This window comes from Tamandua tetradactyla, chromosome 5 (genome assembly GCF_023851605.1).
Source record: "Tamandua tetradactyla isolate mTamTet1 chromosome 5, mTamTet1.pri, whole genome shotgun sequence".
Lineage (NCBI taxonomy): Eukaryota > Metazoa > Chordata > Mammalia > Pilosa > Myrmecophagidae > Tamandua > Tamandua tetradactyla.
In genome coordinates this window covers 138,896,806-138,915,729 of record NC_135331.1, presented here as the reverse complement: position 1 = coordinate 138,915,729, position 18,924 = coordinate 138,896,806, and the positions used below count along the sequence as shown (strand labels likewise).

The 18,924-nt window shown below is 33.4% G+C and overlaps 1 protein-coding gene across 2 annotated transcripts in view; it reads left to right on the top strand.

Moving 5' to 3' along the window:
- IBTK (inhibitor of Bruton tyrosine kinase) overlaps positions 1-17,670 on the top strand; it is a 101,058-nt gene extending 83,388 nt beyond the window's left edge. For both annotated transcript variants that reach the window (XM_077162326.1, XM_077162325.1), the window contains exons 27-30: positions 4,272-4,421; positions 14,889-14,960; positions 15,379-15,511; positions 16,361-17,670. In XM_077162326.1, coding sequence (XP_077018441.1) covers positions 4,272-4,421; positions 14,889-14,960; positions 15,379-15,511; positions 16,361-16,492 — 487 coding nt within the window. In that variant the 3' untranslated portion in view covers positions 16,493-17,670. The remainder of the gene's footprint in view (positions 1-4,271; positions 4,422-14,888; positions 14,961-15,378; positions 15,512-16,360) is intronic.
- The last annotated feature ends 1,254 nt before the right edge of the window (positions 17,671-18,924 follow it).

Below are 18,924 nucleotides of genomic sequence, written 5' to 3'. Positions count from 1 at the left end.
ACTCTTCAACAGGTGTTAACAGGACAGATCCCAGAGTTTTATCAAGGGCTACCATACGATCCTTTCCTAATTTTCCTTCTCGCTGCTCCAGAATATAGGAGGCTAGAGTGCTTAAATACTTTTTTATCATCACAATTGACTTTTTTTCCTTCTTTTTTTTGTGAAAAATAACATATATACAAAACTATAAATTTTAAAGCACAGCACCACAATTAGTTGTAGAACATATTTCAGAGTTTGACATGGATTACAATTTCATAATTACCGTGTTTTATTTCTAGCTGCTCTAAAGTACTGGAGACAAAAAGAGATATCACTTTAATGATTCAGCATTCATATTCATTTGTTAAATCCTATCTTCTCTACCACCATGACCTTTAATCTTTCCATCCCTCTCTTTAGGGGTGTTTTGGCTATGGCAGTTTTACGTTTTTGATATTGCAAGTGTCTGTCACTAATATAATATGATAGGGAGATGGAACTATCTGATGTTCTGGAGAGGGTGGGCTAGGTTTCAGGACTTATCTGAATCTGGGACCCATCTGGAGGTTGAAAGTTTCTGGAAAGTTACTCTGGTGCATGGAACCCTTGTGGAATCTTATATATTGCCTAGGTGTTCTTTAGGATTGGCTGGAATGGTCCTGGTTGGGGGTTCACAGGTTATGATAGGTGTCAGGGTCTACCTGAAGCTTGCATAAGAGCAACCTCCACAGTAGCCTCTCGACTCCATTTGAACTCTCTCTGCCACTGATACTTTATTAATTACACTTTTTTCCCCCTTTTGGTCAGGATAAAATTGTTGATCCCCTGTACCAGGTTTGGATTCATCCCTATAGAGTCATTTCCCATGTTGCCAGGAAGACTTTCACCCCTGATGTCATGTTCCATGTAGGGGGAAGGGCAATGATTTCACTTGCAGAGTTGGGCTTAGAGAGACTGAGGCCACATCTGAGCAACAATAGAGGTCCTCCAGAAGTAACTCTTAGGCATGCCTATAGGTAGTCTAAGCTTCTCCGCTACCTACATAAGCTTCACAAGAGTAAGCCTCATGATTGAAGGCATGGCCTATTGATTTGGGTGTCCCTAAAGTTTGACACAGTATCAGGGGACTCCCTGGTGGTAACGTTTAATAGTTTCATATTCTTTCTCTCCTCCCTCAGGGGACTTTGCCAGTACTTTTTGATTTTCTGCTTAATATAGTCTAGGATGTTTCCAGGCATTGCAGTAATCTATACAGGATTAAAGGACCTCTTTCTTATTCTGTTCTCCCTGTGTTTCAGTTGTTCAAATGAGCTATACAGATAGGTTGAATTAGATTATGCACTACAGAAAATTTCAGTTCCAGATCAAATAAACCTTTCTTTCATTGGTCTCAAAGAGTATGTGTGGTTCTAAAATATAGACACTGTCTTCCTTACCCCTATGCTCTGAATTACTTTAACCCCAACCTGTTCAGCTTTGTTTTTATCTCTAAATATCAGATAGCATTAATAAAACAGCAGTGTTGAATCTCTACATCAGTTTGGGTAGTATCACATCTTAACTATATTGAGCCTTCTTATGCATGAGCAGGGAATGTCTTTCCATCTATTTAGATCTTCTTTGATTTCTTTAGCAATGTTATGTAGTTTTCTGTGTATGAATCCTTTACATCCCTTGTTAAGTTCACTCCTAAGTACTTGATTCTTTTCATTGCTATTTTGAATGGAGTTTTTTCATTAACTGACTCTTCAGTTAGGTCATTGCTTGTGTATAGAAATGTTACTGATTTTTACACATTAATTTTATACCCCACCACCTTGCTGAATTTGTTTATTAGCTCAACTAATTTTGCGGTAGATTTCTCAGGATCTTCCATATATAGTATTATGTCATCTGTAAATAATGCAAGTTTTACTTCTTCCTTTTCAATTTGGATGCTTTTTATTTCTTTGTCCTGCCTGATTGCTCTAGCTAGAACTTCTAGCACAATGTTGAATAATAGTGGTGACAGTGGCATCCTTGTCTTGTTCCTGATCTTAGGGAGAAGTCTTTCATTCTCTCTCCATTGAGTATGATGCTGGCTATTGGATTTTTATATATTCGCTTTGTCATATTGAGGTAGCTACCCGCTCTAATTTGCTAGCTGCTGGAATGCAACGCACCAGAGACGGATTGCTTTCAATAAAAGGGGATTTATTTAGTTGACATATAGTTCTTCAGAGGAATGGCAGCTAACTTTCAACTGAGGTTCTTTCTTATGTGGGAATGCACAGGGTGATCTCTGTTGGACTTCTCTCCAGGCCTCTGGGTTCCAGCAGCTTTCCCTGGGGTGATTCCTTACTGCATCTCCAAAGGCCTGGGCTGAGCTGCAAGTGCTGAGATGAGGTATGCTGAGTTGCTTGGGCTGTGCCACATTGAGTCTCTCATTTTAAGCACCAGCCAATTAAATCAAACATCATTCATTGCCTCAGGCACGCCTCCTATCCGACTGCAGATGTAATCAACAACAGATGAGGTTCATTCGCCATTGGCTCATGTCCATAGCAATAGAACTAAGCACCTTCACCTAGCCAAGATGACACCTGAATCTAACTAACACATTAGCTTTGATTCCTATCTTTTCAAGTGTTTTTATCAAAAAGAGATGTTAAATTTTGTCGATTGCTTTTCAGCATCCATCAAGTTATGTGATTTTTCCCTTTCAGTTTGTTAATGTCCTGTATTACATTTATTGATTTTCTTGCATTGAATCATCCTTGCATTCCTGGTATAAACCCCACGTGGTATATAATTCTTTTAATGTGTTGTTGGATTCAGTTTGCTAATATTTTATTGAAAAATTTTGCATCTGTGTTCATTAGGGAGAGTGGCCTGTAGTTTGCCTTTCTTAAAGCATCTTTACCTGATTTTGGTATTAAAATGATATTAGCTTCATAAAATTAGTTAGGTAGAGTTTCTTTCCTCAATTTTTTGGTAAAGTTTGAACAGGATTGGTGTTAGCTCTTTTTGGAATAATTAATAAAATTCCCCTGTGAGGCCATCTGGCCCTGGGCTTTTCTTTGTAGGAAGATTTTTGATGACTGATTGAATCTCTTTACTTGTAATTGGTTTGTTGAGACCTTTATTTCTTCTTGAGTCAGTGTAGCTTGTTTGTGTGTTTCCAGAAATTTGTCCATTTAATCTAAGTTGTCTAGTTTGTTGGTGTATAGTTGTTCGTACTATTCTCTTGTGATTTCTTTTATTTCTTTAGGGTCTTTGGTAACGAATGCCTTCTCATTTCTGATTTTGTTTTTTTGCCTCCTCTCTCTTTTTTTTCTTTGTCAGTCTTGCTAGTGGCCCATCAATTTTATTGATTTTCTCAAAGAACCAACTTTTGGTTTTATTGATTCTTTCTGTTGTTCTTTTGTTGTCCCAGTCAGTTAACTTTGCTTTAATCTTTGTTATTTCTCTTATTCTATTTGCTTTGGCATTAGTTTGCTGTTTTTCCTCAAGTTCCTCCAGATGAGCAGTTAATTCCTCGATTTTTGCTCTTTCTTGTTTTTGTCTTGTTTTGTTTGTTTGCATGGGCAGACACGAGGAATCAAACCCAGGTCTCTAGCATGGCAGGTGAGAACTCTGCCTGCTGAGCCATTGTGGTGGTCCACCCTCTTGTTTTTTTTTTTTTTCTCTTGTTTTTTAATACAGGCATTTAGGGCAATAAATTTCCATCAGCAGAGCCTTTGCCACATCTCATAAATTTCCCATAAGTTTTGGTAAGTTGTATGATAGACCTTTTGATATCCCATAAATCCCTTTGTCTTTCCAAAATGTTTTTCAGTCTTTTATTTTCTTCTGATTTGTTAATTTGTATTGATCTGTCTTCAACTTGACTCTTCTCTAATGTGCTGTTAAATCTGTTCAGTGAATTTTGATTTTCAAATATTGTATTAAAATTTCTTGAATATCTGTTTTGTTCTTTTTTTTATTTGTTTCTTTTCTTCTACTGAGTTTATCTAATTCATTCTGAACATACTTTTCTTTATTACCTGAAGCATAGCTGCATTAGCTAGCTTAGTATCATTGTCTGCTAATTTCGACATCTTAGGTCCTCTCTAGTGTTAGTCTATTTATTGCCTTTTCTTTAAACAGTTTTGATTAGTTCACAAGGATCCAACATTATATTGAAAAACCTAATTATGTAATATCATAAAATTTTTGGTGTACATTTCCCCCACCGTCCCCTTATGATTTCCAACAATAACCTTTTTAACAAATGGATATTATAATATGATCTCTGCCTTCTTTTGCAGGACATCATCTCTATTTTCCGTTTCATCCAAGTCATTTCGAGATTTCTTATTGGAAGAAAAAAACCCAATTACTGGCCATAGTTCAGGAGCTCATGTAAAAAAAGTTTGTTTTAAAGAAATTGAAAATCTGCATGCTCCAGAAGTTGTGAGGTAATAAAATAAACAAACATTTTCAGTTTTAACATAGTCTGTGGAGGTTTATGTTCTAAAATAATCTCAAAAAATTTGTTAAAGATTTTTATGCATTCTTCTGCACTCAGAATTGACGTGGGTTTTTTTTTTGCTTGTTTGTTTTGAAGTAGTTATTGAAGTATAATTGACTTGTAATGAACTATACATATTTAAAGTATACGCTTTGGAGTTTTGGCACATATATAACTCATGAAACAATCACCACATTCAAGATAGTGAACATATCATCATTCTAAAAAGTTTCGTCATGCTCCGTTGTAATCCCTGACTCCCTCTTTTTCATCCAACCTCCCAAACAACCACTTATCTGCTTTCTATTGGTATAGATTAGCTTGTGTATTCTAGAGTTTTATAAACAGAATCATATAGTATCTATTTTTGTCTTCATTTACTCAGCCTAATACTTTGAGATCCATCCAGTAGTTCATTCTTCTTTATTGTTGAGAAGTATTCCATTGTATGGACATGCTATAATCTGCTTACCCATACATCTGCTGATAGTCCTTTTGGTATTTCCAGGTTTTTCTCTTAACGATTTCTGATATTGGTTTTTAAAGTTTAATGTATTTTCCTGTATGGTCTCACTGATAGGAACTACCATTAGTAAATGAACTTGGAGAATTTCAGATAAGAACAGAGACCATCAGGAGATAGAAATAGGGTAGATATTGGGTAATTGGAGCTGAAGGGATACAGATTGTACAGCAGGACTGATTGTAAAAATTCAGAAATGGATAGCACAATACTACCTAGCTGTAATACAATAATGTTAGATCACTGAATGAAACTGATTGTGAAAATGATAGAGGGAGGAGGACTGGGGGCACAAATAAATTAGAAAGAAAGATAGGCAATAAAGACTGAGATGGTATAACCTAGGAATGCCTAGAGTGTATAACGATAGTGACTAAATGTGCAAATATAAAATTGTTTCTGCATAAGGAAGAGCAAAGGGATGTCGGTAACACAGGGTGTTGAAAATAGATGGTAATTAATATTTTAAAACTTTAACTTATGTTGGAGACTAAAGCAAAAAATGTTTATTTTTGGTACAAAAAGGTTTAATGTATTTTTAAAAGATATTTCATTTTTGTATGCCTGTATGAAACATAGAAATATATTCATAATATAGGAACAATGTAATAAAAACAGCCTCCCCACCATGGTATGTAAATTTTCTTAATAACTGTTCTAAAAGGAACATTCTTGAATGTTCTTGAATGTTGGAAGAGGAAAAAAAAGTGTTTTAAATTGGTTGGTTAAGTGGAAATTTTGTTTCTTATTCCCATTGATATGTCATCTAAAGATATTAATCCTTAGAGTGTTTTAGACAAAATAAAAACTAATTAAAAATATCATTTGTGACCAGGGTAGTAAACTCTATTTCACTGAACGTCCAACCTTTTTTCTTTACTTTCCCTTCTAACCCCTCTTAAAAAATGAAATCTTATGTCCAATTCTGATATACCAAACAGAGAATATAAATTTCTCTGATTGAAGCAGTGGGTGGGAGGAGCAGCTTGTAGCCATACTAGTTTTACCTTATCTTTGCAGCCCTGCAAGTACCTCCTGAGGAACTGCCAAAGTCTTCTGTCAGCTTGGTTTGGAAGCTTTTGTTTTCAATGAAATTTTTAGACATATTTTACTTGCTGATTTTGAGAGTAGTTTCCATATTACAGATCTGTACACTTGAGAATGAAGTTCTTGAGCCATTTTCTCATAGTACAAAGAATTAGGTATCAAAAAAGGATTTCAAGAGGTCATCTGATCTGTTTCTAAGTTTTTCAAACACTCGTAGAAATGGAATGCTATTTTAGAATAAAAATCTTAAATGGAACCCCAACATATAAAATGGATAAGATGTATAAATTTATAGTGTTCTAGTTTGCTAGTTGCTGGAATGCAATATACCAGAAACAGAATGGCTTTTAAAAGGAATAATTTAATAAGTTGCTACTTTACACTTCTAAGGCCGAGAAAATGTCCCAGTTAAAGCAAGACTAGAGCAATGTCCAATCTAAGGCATCCAGGGAAAGATACCTTGATTCAAGAAGGCCGATGAAGTTCAGGGTTTCTCTCTCAAGTGGAAAAGGGCACATGGCAAACACAGTCAGAGTTTCTCTCTCATCTGGAAAGGCACATGATGAACACAGTCAGGGTTCCTCTCTCATCTGGATGGCACATGGCGAGCACAGGTCATCTGCTAGCTTCTTCTCCTTGCTTCCTGTTTCATGAAGCTCCCCGGGAGGCATGTTCTTTCTTCATCTCCAAAGGTCATTGGTTGGTGGATTCTGCTTCTCATGGCTATGTCATTTTCTGCTCTCTCAGAAGTCTCCCTCATTCTCCAAAATGTCTCCTTTTTTATAGGACTTCAGAATCTAATTAAGACCCACCCGAATGGGTGGAGACATATCGTCACCTAATCCAGTTTAACAACTGCTCTTGATTGAATCACATCTCCAGGGCGATGATCTAATTACAGATTCAAGCATACAGTATTGAATAGGGATTATTGTGCCTTTACAAAATGAGATTTTGATTAAAACATGGCTTTTCTAGGGGATATACATCCTTTCAAACCAGCACGTATAGGGTAAAATTTTAATGTTTATTTATGATAAAGTGAAAATATTAAGCCTCTTTTGATAAACTCATAAATGATGGGGAAGATATTTGTAATCTTAAAATTCTCAGATATTTATTATATGCTCTGTGTCAGACATTATGATTATGATAGGTAGTAGAGTTACAGTAGTGACTAGAATTAACACAGTTCCTGCCCATATCAGGTTTATAGTCCAGTATAGAAGAAAACCTTAAACACAAAATGAAAAGTATATGAAGTATATTAGCTTCAACATGTAATTTATTTTTATATTTTACTTTGTCTGCTATTAAAATCTTGGTTGAATAAATAAGTATTTATAAATATATTTTCTTGTATTTCTCTAAGCACACCTTCATTTGATATGAGATGGGAGAGGTAGCTTTATTCTTAAATTTATATAAAAATAGCTTAAACTGGCAACAGAAGTTAATATGCAATGATCTTCAATGTATTAAAAACATTTGAATGTCTATTTTTAATAGTTTCAAAAATATATTACAAAAAAAACAGAATATCAAGCAAAGATTGTTAAACATTTTATGATTCAATGAAAACTTACTGGACCTAAACAATATAAAACTATCTAGTGTCTTGTAGGTTGTTGTTCTAGTTTGCTAGCTGCTGGAATGTGATATACCAAAAATAGAGTGGCTTTTAAAAAGGTGGAATTTATTGCAACTTTACTGTTCTAAGGCTGTGCAAGTCTATAAAAATGTCCAAATTAAGGCAAAAACAAGAGGGTGCTTTCACTCAAGAAAGGCCAGTGAAGTTCAGGGTTTCTCTCTCAACTGGAAAGGCACATGGCGAACATGGCCATGTCTGCTAGCTTTTCTCTTCCTGTTTCATGAAGCTGCCGCAGGAGCTTATTCCTTTTTCATCTCCAAAGGTCTCTGGCTGTGGGGGCTGTGTGGTTCTCATGGCTCTGTCATGGTTCTGTTGCTCTCTCCAGAACGCTTCCTGTTGTAAAGGATTCCAGTAAACTAATCAAGACCCACCAGGAATGGGTGGAGTCACATCTCCCTCATATCAAAGATTAATACCCGTAATTGATTGTGTCACATCTCCTTGGAGATTATCTAATCGAGTTTCCAAACTACAGTACTGAATAGAAATTGAAAGAAAGGGCTGCCTCCACAAGTGGATCAGGATTAAAACATGGCTTTTCTAGGTAGGGCACATAATCCTCTCAAATCCGCACAGTTTTTTTTTTCTTAAAAATGTTGAGGGAAGGGCATTTTATTCATTCCTAAGTGACAGGTAGTTTCTTTTTTTTTTTTTTGACAGGTACTTTCTTAATGTTAAATTCTTAAAAATTATTATATCCAACTACATTTGAGTACCATTTATATACTTGAACTCATATATGGTTTATATATAATATACTTTTATACATATATACATTTTATATGTATATACATAATATGTATAATTATAATAAATAAAAGCAAGTATTTAAAAATAATTATGTACATATCTTTCATAAGTAGCTTTTTCTGTCCCAAATAAAATTTTCCGTTATTTCCTTGCAGATTGTTTTTAATTGGGGTTATCCTCTAGAATAAACCATTCTCATTTTCAATATCTGTTAAATTGCTTAAAAAACTGAATATCATGTCTTTTTTAATGTAAGGTAAACATAATGCCATTGTTTCTGTAAGTTGTATGATAAGTGATGCTCTGGAGACCAGGCTTTTAAATGGAAGATATGTAACTTCTTTATTTTCCTACTGAAAGATACACAAATCTGCCTCTATTTATATTCATTTTGTTCTTCTTTCTTGTTTTACAATAGAATGATCCTCCTATCCAAATCTAGTATTTATATCTGTGCTGAATCTTATGCCTTCCAACTTCAGAGGCCTTACACTATTACTTACCCTCTCCTTCCTTGTGTATGTTCAACCTTTTACAATTCTTACCATCTGGTTTTGAAAAGGCTCAGCTTTCTCTCATTTGGTCCAGGTGGTATAATATCTCAATCAACCCCCACACTTTATTTCTTAATCCCTTCTGGCTTCCAGCCCCATTACTAAACTACAACAGTTCAGGCTAAGTTCAGTAGTGTCCTCCATATTGCCAACACCATGGGCTTTTTTACATGACTCATCTTACTTGATTCCTTAGCAACATTTGTATCAACCCCTCCTTTTTTACTGAAATAGTTTCTTCTTGACCTCTGTGAAAAGTGTCCTAACTTTCCTTCAAGTTTTTCTGCCCAATCTTTTTCTTGCTTTCATAAGCTCGTGTTCTTCGAGCCCATTAAATATTGAAGTTCAATTACAGGTCTTCTCATTTCACTTTATGTTCTTTCTGCACCATTCTAGAGCATATCTTCCATTATTAGCTTTACACTAGACTCAAAAGATCTCATGCTCACATTTCTCATCTTGAGTTTCAGATTTACTGATCCAGTTATCCTATGTGAATGTTCAAAAGCACCTCAAGCTTATGTCCAAAACCAAGCAGTATTTTCCTCATATCTCTTGTACAAAAACAGAATTAAACGAGCATGTAGATAAAATAGAACATAGTCCATTCTTCCTGATTTTTCTTCCTCAGTAAATGGCATTTGCATGTCTGCCTGTAAGAGTCATCTTTGACACTTCTTTCTTCATCACCAAAATCCAGTCTCTCACTAGGATGTCTGCTAAATATTTCTCAAATCCATATACTTCTTTATCTACACTCTCATCACTATCATCCACCCAACTGTGCATTTCAGTTGGGCCACCTGAGTTGCCTCCTAACTGATCTTGCGCTTTCCTGTCTTCCTTTCCTCCAGTGTATTTAGTCTGTGCGTTCTTAAAATACCTACCTTGCTACTTTTAGGATTAAAGTTAGAATTCTTAATATTGCTTTTAATGCCTGTTTAGACTGGCTCCTGTCAACCTTTTTAGTTTTATCTTGCAATGTAATCTCTGTATTGTAACCTTCGTGGTCTTTTATTTTCTGAAATGCCCTTTGCTTCTCCTTCTCTGCGTTCTCTTTGATTAGTTGACTAATTTTTCTTTCATTCTCTATTCACTCATATTCTTTGGAGAAGTCTCACTTCCCTTATTGGGTCAGTTTCCTGTTATATGCTTTCATAACACTTCTCCTTTATTTCACTTTACAAAGTTACAATTTTTTATTAGTATGACTCTTTGTTTAATGTTTGTCTGCTACAAATAGTGTGTCTATTTGACAGTATGCTTTGTAAAAGTAAGTAAAAATGTCTCTTTGCTCATCGTATTACCAATGCTTAGAATTGTTCCTAGCATGGAATGGGTGTTCAGTATACAGTTGGTTAATGACTCAATGAAGAAATGAATTAAATTGTTGCTCTGTTTCAAGTAATGTTTGTTTCTAATGTAATAAGTCATATTGAATGCCTTAGATATATAGATTTTAAGGTATTAAAATTAAGTTCATTTTTGTAATGATTTTAAGTTTCAAATATTAACACTGTATATTGAAATTTTCTCTTTTTTAGAATAAATTTGACAGGGAGCACTTAAAATATTAAAGTTCTGTGTTTCATAGTGTCACTAGAGTGTGCTGTAACATCAAAACTTTTAATTGTGAAAAGATGTGTGCTGTTTTGGAAGTTTGAATAAGAGTGTATGATAGTGCTATGCAAGCATAGCTTAGGTGTGTGCTGGTAGGAGTTAATGTTTTAAATGGTTATTTATTATCAGTTATAGTGATTCTGAGAAAGAAAATGCATAGCTTCAGTGTTTTTTTAAACATAGAAAATATGTAATCATAAGTGCTTTTTAAAAAAGAAATAATAAAATATAACATATAAGATAAAGAATGTATTAATCATTAAATTATGGAGCATCTAATGTAGTCACAACATTCTAGTGGCCTCTGAGGTTATGTAAAAATATGATACACAAGCCTAGCCTTAATGTATTTGAAATCTAATTGGTAAGTCTAAATATGTACACATGGAAGTTAAATGATAGAACAAGAATGAAATTACAGTACAATATAACATTAAAGATCTCAGAAGCAGTATATGATTAAATTCCAGATGAGTGTGTAGAGATGGAAAAATGACTGAGCTAGAGTTAGTTATCAAGAAAGACTTCATTGAGTGAGAAGGGCTTGAGCTGTATTAGTTCATAAACTTTTTATATTCAGTCCCAAATATCTGATCATTATATTTATGAGCACATGAGTAATATTATAAAAGCAGGATCTCTTAATTATTGACCTATTTTCATTGCCGCAGCTATTGAACATAGGATAGGACTTTTTAAAAAAATGAAAGACAAGAGGAGGGGCAGGATATAAGCAGAATAAATGGTGTCAAAGCAAGAAGACATGGTAATGCTATATTCCTTTAGGAAGTTTGTATGACAGGGGTGGAGAGACTCATCTCAGGTAGTTCTACAAATCTTACATTCTTGTTTTAGTTACAGAAAATGTAACTTTTCCAAGGCTAGGGAAATCCAAGATGGCAATGTTGTTTGGGGAATACTAAATGTGAAAGAGAGGTATTTGTGCAGTTTTTTGTTCATCTATTATTACTTATATATTATTGTTCACTTTTGTATGTTTTCTTTCTTTTTCCTTTCACTTAAATATCCCCTTATAAAATTTCTGGATAGAAAATGTGATCTTGTGTTTCTTCTTAGTAAGGAAAACTGCTTGTGAGACAAAATCATTCTATGATAATATCAGTTCTAATCTTATATAAAAATCTTTGTAATTAAGCTAGTATAATTTTTTAAAATTAACAAGCCAATTATGAGACTAAAAACTAATTTATTTCTCTTTAGGTCTAAACTTGGCAATATTAAGGTCCTCCTTTTGAACAAAAATATTTTAGAGAACATTTTAACTAACCTTTTTTATGTTGTTTTTATTTCCAGAAGGCTAGATGTAGATTATCTAATGGCATCTCTATTTGTATGTTGCTAAAATGAAAGCTTAATAATGTATATTATCTGAAAGCTTAGAATATTTTTGAAATCTTTTAGTTTAATCGTGGCTCTATTTTATTAACAATTTTGTTTTAAGATATTTTAATGAATTCCAGTCTGTTTGGAAAAATTTAAAATTATTGAGATAATTGTTTAGTAGAGAAAGTCTTGGGATTATATCGTTAAGAAACAGATTTTAGTTCCAGTATAGCGCTTAGCCCTTTCTGACCTCAGTTTCATTATATGTAAAATGAGAATAGTAATGCCTGTCATGCAGGTTTATTATGAGGCTTATATGGATAATGTATTTAAAAGTATTTATGCATTATAAAATTTATTTAATAGAATTATAAAATATAGATATTACACTTAAGTTCTATTTGCTTAACTTTAATTTGTGAAGTCCTAATATATAAGGCATTTTAATTATAATCAGTTTTGTTAATGTATGACAGTATTTTTTAAAACAGAGAGGTTATAGTTAGCTGCTGCTTCTTAGTTAGCAATTAAATAATAATCAGTTCTACAGTATTTTTTCACCTGTTTGAAAATGTTAAAACACTTTAGCTGATCCCCAGAACACAGGATGATTTCTGAGTACCACTTAAATCATTATCTGTGCTGTTTTTGTGTTATGCTTTAATGCTCTAGAAGGTCTCTAATCTCTAACTTTAAGATCTCCCAGGGAATTTAGCTTGAGAGGATTTGCATTTAGTCTCTGTGTAAAATGGAAGGTAGAATTTTTTTCACTTACTTTTCTACCATCCTTGTCTGCATTCTCATCATCTCATACCAGGTTTATTCTTAATACCTTCTAATTCTCTCTTTGATTTCATTTTTCTCCTGGTACGAAGTCTTAACACTTCATCCTGGGAACTTTGCGTATTTTAGATGTTATAGGTCTAGTGGATTTCAAGACATAGAACTTCATTAAAAAACTATTTTACCCTTACTAAAAAGAAGCCTTTGGATTTCTACTTCAATTATTTGCTCTCTAGTTAATTTATTCATAAGCTACTATGTTCCAGGTGTTCTGGTGGACATTGAAGATACAAAGATGAATGAGACATAGTCTTGTAACTTGAGAGACTAGTCATTAAGGAAGATATATAAACAATCATAATGCAGTGTGAAGTTCAAAATAGAGATTTGGTTGAAGTGCTGTAGCAGCAAAGAGATGATATTAGAGTCATCTCTTAAAGAATGAGAAGACATTTGATGTGGAATGTATTCCAAACAGGGGAGTAATAAAAATAAAGGCAACTGTGTGGTAATGGAAAATACACTGTACTTTAAGTGAAGAAGATTTGAATTTGAGTTCTACCTCTGCCACTTACTAATTTGTGAACTGGGCAAATTACATAATACTTCTTGAGTCTTAGTTCCTAATCTGTATAATGGAACTAATAACAAGCTTTTTTCATAAGAGTGTTGCAAAGATTAAATGAGATAATGTGTATGAAAGAATTCAGGCTTTTGGAAAATAAATTTGCCTATTCTTCAGAATCTAACAGGTCTAAACATTTTAGCTTTTTCATTTTATACTGTGGTCGTGCTATTTCTTTTTAACTGTATTTTCCTTTTATTTCCTTCCTTAACCTCAGTCCATGTCATTCTCTCTTTATTAAAGAATACAGCCTACCTTTCCTTAAGCATCTCTCATTTATCATATATACCTACTATAAAAAGCAAGGAAGGGAAGAGAGGAGGGACAAGAGTGAGAGAAAGAAAAAGAAAAGACTTACTAATCTTACTTAAACTGCCAACATATTTTCCATTCCATGTATTTGTACAGCCAAATCCTATCTCATTGCAACTTTCTTCAGCTTTAATGCCATTTCCTCCATGAAGCCATCAGCTGTCTTCCAGATTATGTTAATTTCTTTTTGTGAATCCATAGTACTTTGTATGTATTAATATAGATATCAGTTATAGGACTTTCACATTGTGTTAGCATTGTTTGAGTATATTTTTTTGATATCTCCCTACCACAGTTGTTTGATGAGAGGATTCTGAAATTTTTCCTCTAATTAGAATGTTTCCTGCCCTCCTGCTACACTCCTTATTGTCTTCTTCTCTGTGAGGCCCTCTAGTTGACTACAACTTTTTGAATTTTGTAGTCCTTATTAGTAGTACTCAGTTTATTAGATACTGTCTTAAATCATTTTATGTTGTTTTATATGTTTTCCTCTTCTAGCTTGTGAACCTTTAAAAGGTAGAGATCATGTCTTATATCTCTCTCCTATCTGTAATCCTTAGTTTATTGAAGTATTTAGAATGTTAGTTGCTCACAGGATTTGGCTGCTAACTAACTAGTTTCTGTGTATTTTTAAATTCGTTGTTATTTGCATTTCTGTTTCTAAAATATTATTAATGTGAAACAGGTGTTCTTTATGAAGTTCTGATTTTCCTAATGTATGTTTGATCACTAAAATGCCTGTATGTGGGGGTGCAAGGGTAGTTCCGTGGTAGAATTCTTGTCTGCCATGCAGGGAGACCCAGCTTCAATTCCTGGTCTGTACACTTCCCCCAAAAAACGTACAAACAAAATACAAGCAAAAATTCAACACATGGTATTGTAATAATGGGATAATCACTTGGAAAAATAATGAAATGTGACCCCACCATACAGCATACAAAAGAAAAAAAATGCCTATATGAATACTATTAGAAAAAAATAGATTGTTTCCTGTGAGACGTTCCTCTATTGTGTTTTACATAAAATATTTTATAAATAACTACAGGTTATTGTTTCCTTATGATTTTAAAGTTAAATTTGACTATACATTTTATTGATTTGTCTCGTCAGGTGCTTGCAATTTCGCTTCCTTATTTCTGTTAATAAATGGTTTTACTAATGTTAACAGAAGCTTTTAATCTCCAAATTTTGCATTTGTTTTGCAGATGCTCTACACATAGTACCACAGGACCAGAAAGCAGCCATATTTCAGATTTACCACTTCTAGACAGTCCTAAGTAAGTTTAATTAATTAAACTTTAGGATCTCCAATGCTAAGCTGCTGCTTAACATTGAAAGAGAATTTTAAGACATTGGGAATAGTATGGTAGTTGAATAGAATTTATTAACTGAACACTTTCTGCTCCATGTAATGAAATACCTTTCTCTAGTTATATTGCTTCTGCTTTATCCCCACTTTTTAATAGCATTTTCCAGAGTTTTATGTATAGTAGTGATCCAGATAAAGTATTAGTTCTCCTTTTTTCTGTCTCCCATTTTATTATCCTATAATCTCAGCAAATGCTTTCAGATCCCCTTACATTGCAGGTCATTAGAAAAAAAAATTGTAGCATTGCTAGTAACTTTTTCAGGGGGGTTTTGCTTGTGAAAATGTGGGAGGATGAAGAAAGCTTATTATTATTATTATTCTTTCAGTCCCTGGCTTTCATCTTCATTGACTGCCCCTCCCACGGTAGCCCCAGTCACTTTTGCATCTATTGTAGAAGAAGAACTACAGCAAGAAGCAGCTCTCATCAGAAGTCGAGAAAAACCCTTGGCTCTGATTCAGGTAAAGAACATGATTATAAAAGTTTAATTTAGTGAAGAACTACCACACATTTCATCCTTTGATCTTAAGAAAATTTCATTTATTTGCTTTGCACAGGTGCATATGTCTTTCAAAATGTAAATGTCATGTACAACTAAACTGAAGCATCTTACAATTTAAGTATTAATTGAAGAGATTCAGGATAATTAAAGTAACACCAGTAAATTGTGATAAAGCTAATATTTTTCACTTTGGTACTGATTTGGACTAATGCTTTTTAAAAGCGACCAGTATAGAACTTGGCAATATCTAGCTTTATACTTGGCTCCTTATCCGTAAGAGTTCTAAGGTGATAAGCAACAGACAGTTGCTGTTGCAGTTCTGGCTAATGTAAGAAAAAAGGAATTTATTTACAGAATATTAAAATTCCACAAACTCAATTGGAAGACCGGAGAGCCAGGCTTGAAAACAGACTGACCCCAGAATTGCCATGGACAACTTGAAACAAGAGTTAGAGTTCTACAGTAACAGAAAGTAAATGACAAGATGAACCTATTAAAATGAGTGGATTCCAGCAATCATTTTCATTTATTTTTCCTTCAATTCAAGATTCATATCAAATTCTGGAGAGGTTGAGTATCTTGATTATCCTAGCTCAGACTTCAAGCCTTCTTCTTGCCTAGGAGATAGCAGGATACCTGATTTATTTATTTATTTATTTATTTAGAATACCTGATTTAATTCCACTATATGCTGTCCATATGAAATGATAGTTTTAAAAAAATGTATTAGAAAGTTAATATAATCCTCCTGTGGTTTATAATTGAAAGAATTAAAACAAGTTATCTTTTTTTTCTCTATCCTTTTCAGACTGAGGAATGTGCTATACAAGATTTATTGGTCTTCTATGAGGCATTTGGCAACCCTGATGAGTTTGTCATTGTTGAAAGGACACCACAAGGACCACTGGCAGTACCTATGTGGAATAAGCATGGATGCTAGTCCACTGTGAAGTTGAGATTCATTTTTCATAACTGTGATTGTTATGATAATATTTAAAAAAAGCTGTGGAAAGGGTTCTTACAAATTTGGTAATGGCTCATTCTAGATAGAATGAGAAAGGATCTAGTTTCTTTACTGCAGTTTAAGCATATAATGTTTATACAGTTAAAAAGAAATTCCTTGATGTGATTTTAGTAATTTTTTATGTAAAAATGATGTGAGTAAATACTTATTAGAGTAAGCTTAAATAGAATTATTCTGAATAATCTTAAAAAGTAAAATGTGACTGAAGTGTAAAATGTAAGAGTGATGCATTAAAAAATAAATTTTCCATTTGAATTTGGGATAATTTAGAAGATTTTGCCAAATGTGTTAACACTCTTCTTTTTTAATATGATTGATGTGCTTAAAGTAGGAGCATCAGTTATTACTTCTGCTCCATTAATGCCCAGAATTTTGTGTTTGCTATAATAGCTATTATGTCTCCATTCTTTTGTCTCTTTTTTTTTAAATCAGGCTGTTAATGTTCTGGGGCTATTTAAAGCTTGAACTACTCAAACGCCTTATTATTGCAGTTTGAACAGGCATTCTCCGTTTTGCATTAAGCTATCGACTATAATGGAAAGGAAATATGAATATTTTATTCTGCACAGTTTAGGCAAAGATAATAGTTTCTTTATAGGATTTGGAGGTATTGTGGGTTGTTTTTTGTGTAGGGAGAGAGGGACCTTTTTATAGCCTAATTGTGAGAAAATCGGTTTTTCAAAGTTAAAATTTTCTAAAATAAATGCTGAGCTATTCATAAATGAATTGAGTGGTTTGGATGAGAATTGATTTATAGTGACATTTTCAATATTGTCAAAAATTCTCTGAACCTGGGATAAATGAATAGACTTATTAAATTGCTTGTTTTCTTTATAGTATGCTGTTTGTTTTTGAGTTGTTAAAATTAAAAAAAAAAAAAATTAAATCTGTGCTCCAGCATGTAGACAGATTGGGAAGGCTAATGTTCTAGATTCTGGAAGATAAGTCTACAAGAATAGACATGCAGATTCATGGTTGTAATTTAGTTTATGGAAATAAGGCAGCAGCTAACTCAGCGTTTCAGGTTTAGCTCCGCCTAAAAGCAGCAAACTTGTAAGCAAATTTGCAATAAAAAATAATCTTGATCCATTTCAGTGCTAATGTGTATTTCATGTATTTTACTTTATTGACATCTATTGAAAGAGGAAATACTAATTATTATTCTTGATATATAATAGCCAGAGTATGTTTTAAGTTGCTTTTTATCCATTCCTAAATTGCTTTAAAGGGCAATTTTCTAAATATGCATTTGTGAAAGTTTTATATTATGTGTTTGAGTAAATTAAGAAGAAATGAATTTTATATGTTTTATTTATATAATTGATTTATTTCACTTGAAGCTTTGATTCTTCCAAGCATATTGGTATTTTTACTATTTATAGATATTATATACAGTGATGGCTTTTGTGAGGATGGGATATGAAAGAGGGGGTAAGCTCCCCCAAATTTGTGGGGTTTTGGACATTTACAGACCACAATCAGAGCAGTTGCACTTTATGATCCATTTATATAGTGAGGTTTTATATAAAATTTCATTTGGGGGGAAAAAGGAGTTCTTTGCTAATTAAATGAAAGAAAAACATTGCTATAAGATGTAAGTCTTCATGAATGATTTCTTGAAGATAGCAACCTGATACATTGCCACCCAAAAGCCCAGGAAAGTGGTGGTGGCTTTTTTTTCCTAACAATATTTTTCTGCCTACAGTAATTCATTCATCTCTAATCCCATGACATCAAGAAAGACCTAATAGAATTGAAGAAAATCCATAAATGGCCAATTCATTTGATCAGTGGAATGGAGATGTTTTTAAGATTGACCAAAACAGTCACAGAACTCTTCATCCTGGAAAGGTCATTGTTGACAAAATGCAAGGATTCAGTGATTCTTAACAATCTAAAGAGATGACTTTTAAAATAAATTTAAGACAATCCTACTTTATATAGGAATAACAACAAATGCAGTCAGTTAAGGAAAGTATGGCTAGCTAATATCAGGGTTGGTTGTAGGAGTTTTGGAGGCTGGGATATATGTGCTTATTCTTATAACCTTATATATAGTATTTTCATTTTATAAATAGAAGAAAATGAAATCCAGAGAAAGTGATTAATGAGAATGTAGTCTGTGTTTCAGTCTGGTTTCACTACCACTACACCAGGCTGCCTCTTTGAAATTACTAATTATAACAGTTTAGCAAAGATTAAGAAATGTAAGAACCTAATAAAAATAAGTATAACCAAAAAGCTTCCAGAATTGGCAGTTAAGAGATGTTTTCAAAAGAAACTGTATTAAACTTAAGTTCAAAGAATTAGAGACAAGTGATCTGAGATAGTCAGGTTAGTTGACTTTG